This window comes from Cynoglossus semilaevis, chromosome 8, assembly GCF_000523025.1.
Source record: "Cynoglossus semilaevis isolate Cse_v1.0 chromosome 8, Cse_v1.0, whole genome shotgun sequence".
In the NCBI taxonomy this organism is placed as follows: domain Eukaryota; kingdom Metazoa; phylum Chordata; class Actinopteri; order Pleuronectiformes; family Cynoglossidae; genus Cynoglossus; species Cynoglossus semilaevis.
Genome location: NC_024314.1, coordinates 1,386,509 through 1,395,514, shown reverse-complemented (window position 1 = coordinate 1,395,514; position 9,006 = coordinate 1,386,509). Strand labels below are relative to the sequence as shown.

At 41.8% G+C, this 9,006-nt stretch overlaps 1 protein-coding gene across 1 annotated transcript in view; it reads right to left on the bottom strand.

Annotated features, from left to right (window-relative positions):
• Nucleotides 1–8,983, bottom strand: part of LOC103381458 (rho-related GTP-binding protein RhoN-like) — a 27,150-nt gene extending 18,167 nt beyond the window's left edge. Inside the window, exons 1-2 of the mRNA XM_008313795.3 lie at nucleotides 7,782–8,983; nucleotides 6,711–6,798 (exon numbers count right to left, since the gene is read on the bottom strand). Of these exons, the coding sequence (XP_008312017.1) occupies nucleotides 6,711–6,798; nucleotides 7,782–7,886 (193 nt within the window). The 5' untranslated portion in view covers nucleotides 7,887–8,983. The remainder of the gene's footprint in view (nucleotides 1–6,710; nucleotides 6,799–7,781) is intronic.
• Between the last annotated feature and the right edge of the window lie 23 nt (nucleotides 8,984–9,006).

Sequence of the window (9,006 nt, the reverse complement as noted above, 5' to 3'; positions counted from 1 at the left end):
AAAAAATAAAAAAAACATGAGATCACTATGACCTCCCAAACCAAAATCCATTCAGAACTTCCCGGGGTCCGAGTAACTTTCTGCAAACGCCTTGAGAAATTCCTGAGATATTTTATTCACAGAGAGGAGAGTGTGCTGCAGGAACACCCTCCCTGTTGCTTCAGCCACGTGCCCCCACACTGAAGCAGAACCTCAAAGTACATTCTGCAGTTTAATCATTATCCATTCTTAAATGCTGCTTTAGTTGCCGTGCACTTTCAATCCAATCAGTTTCTCTTTTACACTATAAAAACGACTTCAGTTCAAAACAAACAAACCAGACATTTCCTTTGTGTATTCCAGCTTCATAATAACTGATGATAAAAAGGGGGGGGCGGAGGGGGGCGTAGAAAAGCAGTCAATCAAAGCCTATTCAGAATTAGCATCTCCGTAGCAAAGCATGATGTAAATGTCAGCCCTGGGGTCTATGCGATAATTGAAGCTATCGGGATCTTGAGCCGCACACTGGTAAATTGGCTGATAATCACTCAGCACAGATTCTGGTGCAGAGAGGGTCCTCAGGGCTCACATTAGAGCAGCTCAGACCACTCAGACCGCTCTCAGAGAGCAATCAATACCAGAGAGGAAAAAGATGAAGACACACTGCTGGGTAACAGACCTCACACAGGTGAGGACGTGGAGATGGACACACACACGCTGCATGAAGATTACAGGCGGTCTGGGATTTAAGTCGGAAGTCTGTTCTATGCGTCAAACTCAGGCCCGGGGACCAAATCTGGCCCACAATGTAATTTTATTTGGCCCGCGAGATCATATCAAATGTGTACTAGATTTGTAGTATTATCAGTAGTTTTTCCTGTTATTTGGCCCGCGAAAAAAGATTTACATTAAAAAGAAACTCAAAAGGCTACGGATAAATTGACATCATAAGGAACAAACACCACTGATGTGTGTTTTATTTCAAATTGAATTTCCCGTGTGTTTATTATGTTAAGCTTTGGTTGTTCCAGATTCAACGTTTGCATGAAAAAAAATATCTGGAGAGAAGGGAAAACATGCACAATTACCGTAAATCTTGCAATAAATATTGATTTTTGGCCCGAGACATTGTCCCAGTTTTTAATTTTGGCCCATGTATACAATATACAGAACCTTGTAACATCATAGTCATTCACTCCGTTTGACAAAGTTCCAGACCATTTCTGTCCGTAACATAGTTAGTGATCAGTCCTTGAAAGTTGGGGTCAGTATTTAGGTAGAGGACGCGTCTCTCACACATTAGTCTCTTTTCCAGACCCAGCAGTAAGTACATATTTCCTCTGTTGCTGCCGCTCAGCAGTTTCTTAAGTCGTAGCGGAACATCGTCTGTGTCTACTATGATGCAAAAAGTTGCAAACAGTTGCGCACATTTGTAAAGAGATTTTCTTTTTTTCTCATTTCCTGTATTCATTTGGGGGTCCGGGGGTTTTTTTGTCTCATCTTTAGAGTCTCTCATCTCATCACACTGGCCACAGTTGTTCAGTACAGTTGCGCACATTTGTAAAGAGATTTCCTTTTTTCTCATTTCCTGTATTATTATGAACTTCCACACCAAAGTCCACAGAGAAAATTATTGTTTTTGGATTGCGAGAGCTAGTTATGAGTTAGTTATTTCAAATGTTAATTGGAATCACTTCTGGGTGAGCATTTAGTCCTCCGTGTCTCAGGCAGGTTCTTGGTGCACAGGTATGCACCATAAAATAAAATAAAAGTTTAGTGGTTAAAAAAATATGGTTTCCCCTTGAAGGGTGATTCACATGAGCCACAAATGACATATATCTGAAGAGCCAGGGTGCAGCGAGCGAAAACGAGCGGTGATTTTTCCAAGAGGAAATGAGAAATGACTGAATGAGGCGGAGACATAAAAGACATTGTGTGTGTGTGTGTGTGTGAGAGAGAGAGAAAGAAATAGCAAGGTAAGCTAATCAAGAATAAGAGTGCTGAGGGGGCACTGCCCCAATACTGTGGGACTCCTGACCTTGAAAGAAATGGAGCGCAGAGAGGTTGGCAGCCAGACAGGATATGAGAACGAATAAATGAAATTAGAGCGCGGGGAATAGACGGCGTGCAGAGAAGAGTGATGGAGACATGAAAAGTGTGTTAGAGCAGCCACCCTCCGTGTCTGGAGGGCACACGACTCCTCACCGCTGAAGCGCTGTAGTATCGTAACGAGCGACTCTCCCCAGTCGTGAGGTAACATTTGCTTACTCTGATCCAGCGATACCTCGCGGTGGTGACGCGGTGAAATTCACAATGTTTATTGCTAATTAAAACGAGTTTGTTTAAAAAAAAATTCCAGAAGGCATTTGATTTAGAATACTAATTGTAGATCTTGGAAATAATGAGGCAAAAGTGGAGGATTACAGAAGGTACACCCTGAGGTTCTCCACTCCTATGCTGCTTTGGTCGAAGCCCACTGCCCAAAGACATGACAGTGATCCCTCTCCTATCGCAGGAGTTGCGTCCCAAGACCCACCGTGAAATGGGAGAAAAAAAAAATCGCGAAGTTAACGTGAGAGTGGCCGACAGACAAGGGGAGATGCTGAGAGATGCTACGATGCATTAGCCAATCAGAGTGAGGAACAGAAGAGCATGCTCAGTTAGCCAATAGTACCCCGAGTACGCATTGTATTAGCCAATAGAACGCTGTGTAGGAATCTCGTCTAGGAAGTCAAACGATACAGCCAAAAGTTTGTTATGTACAATTATTTTATAATGTCTATTATTTGCTATATTTTGCAATATAGCGAAAATTTTGCGAGATCGGATTTTTAAAAAAATCTGCGATGTACTGATGGAGCGAAAAGAGGACCGCGATATAGAGAGGGAAGACTATTCAGTCTGTTGACACTGACTGAACTGTTTGACACTAGGATAATTAAGAATGAAGGGATTTCCAACACTAAATAATAAAATAAGACATTGGGCTCACTATCTTCAAGCAGCGTTGCATCAATGGTACACGTCTGCAGTGATGTAACGCCGCTGATTTTCCTCATTAACTCTGATGCCGTCAGGGCTGTTCAACGGTGAGAACGATTACCCACAGTTCAGGCATTCAAATGTGAACGCCTGCTAAGGCTTTTTGCTGTGGAGGATCATGTTATGTGATCAAACACACGGAGATTTAAGATTTTTTTTTATCCCTCCTCACTGCTCTTCCCAAGGCTGAAAAAGAAAACATTTTTATTCTCAGATTAAAACCTATTGCTCAGATCTTACCTCAGACTGCGCGCATTAAAAACAAATGAAAAATAAAAAACCAGGTGGGATGGAGAAGGGATGACAGGAAACGACGGAGATGTACACAGAAGAGGCAGAGAGAGAGGAAGAAAAAGTAGGGCGAGAGTTTAACCTAGGAGGCAGAAGGTCTGAGGACGAACGTGTTCGGATGTGACGGTGGGTGGTGCAGTGTGATGAAGAATGATAGAGACAGAGGGCGAGTGTTTGGTCTCACGGCAAATGTCTGACTGATTCAATCCACTGTTTGTTTCTCTGTAGCTCTATAACTGCCACTCCAATCCAACACTCCGTTGTTTTAGATTCATTTCTACAGCGTCTGATAGACAGCTTTTTCATAGAGCTGTTGTTAGTTGGTCAACTTTTAAAACCGTTGGACCATTTGAATCAAACTGGTTGACATGTGTACTAGGTCAATTTTTGTAACAAACAAACAGACAAACAAAAAACACGAAATACAGCGATTGTGAATGAATTAAGAAGTGCTTTGAAAAAATAAATCTTCTCAGAGGATTCATAATACTGATGTCAAACTGCGTGAGTGCCATCTCCAAACTTTAATAACCCAAAACAAGATTGCAATTTCGAGAGTAATTGCTTGTTCAGTTATTTTAGAAGTGATTGCCAGCTCTTTTGTGTTCCCTACGATAATTGTTTTAGTCACTGAAAGAAAGGCGAGTCTTGGAGGGAACACAGAACGAAACACACAGAAGAGGCCAAACTTTCGACATCTCGTTCCCAACGATTTTTTTTTTCATTTTCTCACATTTTCTTACAGCGTAAAACCAATACTCAGTAGAAAACTATCACAGGTGAAGCAAATTTCTGAGGCAAATGCGTGAAGTCGGCATAAATTCCGATTGTTCACATTCAAAAAAAAAAACTAATTTAGCGCTGCATATATCACTCAATTACAACCCCTAACAAACACATACACCAGTAGATCATATGTATAAATCAGTCATCACCAGACTGGACCATATAGACTCCCCATTTACAGACCCTCCTAGTTGTTATTGTATACCTTAATGTATATTTGCAGGGTAAATATGTCAGCATCTGATAAGAGCACTCTCTGTGAATTGATGTAATTAGTGAATAGTTAGCTGGGAAGCGGTTTCGCAGGACACTGCAGTCATTTCAAAGACCGTTCTGATACTTGGCACGGGCAACTCAACAGATTTACCCATAATGCTGCTTTGATGTCTTAGTTTCGGTCACTGCCCTCACTCCTGCTGCTCTGCTTCATGGTTATGCTTTTTGGCTCTCGCACAAACACACTTGCACTCACACGTGCTTTAAACCATTTTCCTTACTGTGTGCTGAACAAGCCTCAACATGCCCACGAACACACACACACACCGACCGAAGAAGGTTTTTCGACGTTTCCGCCCGACTCTAGTGATTGCATAAGAAAAAGCAAAATGTAGGTGAGTCCAGACAGTAAAAACAACCAGGTGACGGTAATCCCCCGACTGAGTCATTAGTTTGAAGAGGCAGGTACCAGTGGGGCAGGGGTAATATTGATGTTGCTGCCAGCGTGCACCTGTCTTCCCCAACACGCTCAGAATAGCTCGCAGCAACGCTGAGGGCAACAATGCACAAGTCTGCTCTCAGTGGCTCAGGAGGAGAGGGAGGGAGAGAGAGAGAGAGAGAGTAGAATGGAGTGCAGAGCAGACGTGGATCACCTGCTCTCTAAATAATCTCTAATCAGAGAATCAGTTTCTTACATTACTTTGCCTTATTATATACTGTACCTGGTTAACACTCACTTTTGCACAGTAACCATAATGGAAACAGGTATAGCTAGGGACTCTCAAAGTGAGGGCTGCACCCTCCCAATGGGCCACTTATGCAGAACAATTGAGCCCCGGAGGTTTCTTATAGAAAAGAATTGCATTTCTTGGCACTGTTCAAGTTTCTTTACAATCACCATCCGTCTGTATGTCGGCCCCTTAAGATCAGTGAAAACCTGCTTGACTGGTGTTGGAAGTAACTACTGACTGTTTGTTTGTTTAGGCATGATGGGAAAAACTTACAAAAAGACTCAAGTCACGTCTGACTGACGGGTCAACCTTTCGACTGAAGTCTGATGAAGCTGAAACGTCGGCAGCTGTGTTGTGCTAGTTTGGTTAATTTGTGGGTTGACTTTAATCAATTCAATTAATGAGTCAAGACTTTGACAATATGGATAATTACACAGAAAAAAATATTTAAAAATAACAATTCAAGTTAGAATTTAGCTATCTTGTGTTTGTGAGGTCAGGGATCGTTGATAATTGGTCGCTAATCCTGCTCTTCTGCTTCCTCTCATCTCGATTCACCTGTGCATAAACTATAGAAACTGCATGAGGATATCTCTCTGGTATTTGCCCTATCTATGGAGCTAGGTGGCGACAAATCTCTGTCTTATAGAAAATCATTTTCGCCTTTCGAACCAGAGGTCAAATCCAAAGCGGTGCCTTAGACCCTACTGTATTCATTCGTCCGCCGTCCCTTGATTCGCACTGACCTGCCTTTACCGTGACACAGCACACCCATGAATGGCACACATTCCACACTGACAGTGGGCATGAATTCCTGCAGTGGGGCAAATTATTCTTTCCCATTGTGCGGTTGTTTATCCACAGCACAATAGCAGAAAGGTGTGAGTGTGTGTTTGAGACAAAGTGGTAATTTCCAAAGGGTGTTGCACAAACACAGTGGTGGCCTCACCCATTGCAACCAACAGGCAACAGCAGCAGCAGCTGCAGCTCTTAATCTCCAGCTCGTCTGGCTGGTCTCGCTCTCTCTCTCTCTGTCTGTCTGTCTCTCTATCTGTCTGTCTGTATGGGTGGAGGCTAATGGAACGCTGTACATCAAAGCTTCCAAGCTGGTTTTTTGGGGTGTTGTTTTCAAGGTAAAAGCGTCATTCAAATGAAATGGCCTCAAGGCTGACAAGGGGAGAAAGTTGGCCCGCTGTTGGAGCCTGATGGAATCTGGTTGTCAGAGGTCCACAAACTCTGTCTTTAACAGGGTAATATAACCTCATTACTGAGTGGTTGTAGCATTGGGTGTTTACTTTACTGTCAGTTTTCATATAATTAAATAGTCTTATTATTATTATTATTATTTATTTTTCTCAGCTTCCGTGATTTCGCTAGTGGTGAGCCTGAATAGCAGAGACACAGATTTGAACTGCACTGCTATCTAAATTATGCAAGCTGTCTTCCAAAAAAAAAAAACCTGAAATGTAACTTTAAAGGGTATGCTAACTTGTGACAGCTACCTGGAACAGGACAAACCTATTAACTGTAACTTCTGAGCAGCAGTTGAAGCAACTACAGGCGTGGTGTTGACTCAAAGCTGCTGAGTGACAGGAGCACAGACACATACTGCACGTCAACTTAGACAAAATGCTGCGTGCAAGTAAACGCCAGGGGCTGTCTGACCTGAGGTGTCCCACATGTTGAGCTCGATCCTCTGCTTGTTGATCTCAAAGCTGGCCGTGTAGTTCTCGAACACGGTGGGGACGTAATTCTGGAACGACAAAGAGGCGTGTGTGTGTTCACCTAAATCAAGATTAACATTCCTTAAAGGTGTTGTGATTTTAATAACAGGAAACAAATGTGAGGGATTCGACAACAGGGTGAGGCTGGATCATCATGAGTCAGTTGCTTCAGTACACGGGGAACATCGAGGGCAGGAGGTGTGGTTCGGAGTTCATGAGAATTTCATTAAAACATCTGACGATTAATATTTATCCGCATATACCTAAACAACTACGATTCTCGATTTGACGATACGAAAATCTGATGTACAAAAATCACACCAGAGTGTTGTTTTCTTTATGATAACTACTCTTCATGTCCAATCTACATTTCAAATATCTACATTTAAAAATATAGAACAAAAAGTGAACTCTATCTGGTCACGTGATTTTTTGTGTTGTGATCAACACAATACAAGTAAATAAGAGTCATGGACATAAAGGAAATTTTTAATGAATTCGAATTGTTTAAATGACTTTCATATTGTCTTGTTGGTTTTCAAGTCTCAAAAAAAAAATCGGGTTTGTTTTTCCTGTTCATCAAGCAGGACATCTCTTACTCTGATGTCCTCAGTTTGTGCGGACAAAACTCTGACCTCTACATCGATATAGACGCAGATGTGGTTTTCTTGGCTGCTTTTTTTCCCCTCTTAGACACAACTCTGCTGTCCACCCGGCTTGTTTTTGTGTGTAGTTTGTTTTGTGTGCGGTGTTTGTATTGCTGATGGATCAGTCTGCTCTGAGGTTGACGCGTAAAAGCGCACGGAGATGCCGGAGAAAAAAGCGCACGGAGATCTAGAGCTAGAGATCATGACAGACACACAATAATAATAATAATAATAATTATTATTATTATGATGTTTTCACATATCCTACAGTTATCCTGTATCCTGCTGTAAATGTCAGTGTAGACTCAGACTCTGTGCTCAGCATCACCCATGCGTGTTCAGTGTCTTAAGTCTCAGTCTCCTACCTCTGGATAGGAGTCTTTCGCGAAAACGTGGAGGAGAGCCGTCTTGCCACACTGCGTGTCCCCCACCACCACGATCTTACAGCGGAGTAGTCCCTTGCTCTCCATCGTTCGTGGCCCGTGGAAATCACTGAGTGCGTCTCTGTCTGCTGCTCATTGATGGCCGTAGACACAGTCAAAGTCGGGGGACTGATGATTCGTGACTTCGTCCAAGTCCTAAGTCCGAACCAGAGAGAGAAAGTTTCGGTGATGATGTCCACGGAGTTGTGACTGCATGCTCTGCTCTCTGCTGGGCTGCTCTGCTCAGCTGATCAAGAGAATACCTGTCACAGTAGCGCCATTCAATGAACTTCCTGTTGCTTCCTTTCACACTAAAAGCCTCTAACTTTACAGACGAAATCCCGTATGACTAGATTTAGCGTCCTGCTGATATATTACCTCATTTTCACTTGTGTTAACGCTCCGAACTCTTTACTATTTCTGCCTCAGGCAAAACTATTGCTTTGAAGGGCGTAAACTTCTGCGCTGTGAATTATAGTTTCTCTAAAAGGGCAGTCTACAAACTTCCGGTTTTCTCCTGCCTTCCTTTGATAGACTTTGGTCCGTTTTCAAGAAGACTTTTTTTTAAATTAATTTTAAATGTATTTAAATTTTTAACATATCTCATTTATATAAACCTATTGTATTGATAGGTGGATAAATGATAGATTTAATGCATTTTACTACACTGCAGTCCATCCGAATCGATATATCATCCGACAAACAATTGTCGCAGCGCCATCTACTGGCTAAACACCGACAGTAACACTAATTCACATTGATGCGGACTTATTCTCTCTATGTTCATCGCGTAGTTCCATCAATTATATCGTATGTCATACACAAAGTCACGTTTTGTTTTTGTTTTTTTTGGCCAGTTTCCTGTAAATTTAGATAAATGTTTAATGTGGCCCTCCAACCATCTATTAAAAAACACACAAAAAACAGTTCATTAAATCTCAAAGGAAATATGTTTGTGTGCAGGGTGCAAAAATTAACTTTTAAAATATAAACTAAATAAATTGAGAACTTTGAATCATATAACTTCATGAACTGTCTCTGAATGTGTTTACTTAAAGAGGAAAAAAACAACAAAAACATTCGCCGACATTTATGGAAATACGGAACAAATCGCGTCAGCGTTTCAAGGCATAATAAAGGGAGATTCCGTATTTTATCAAAGTTTATA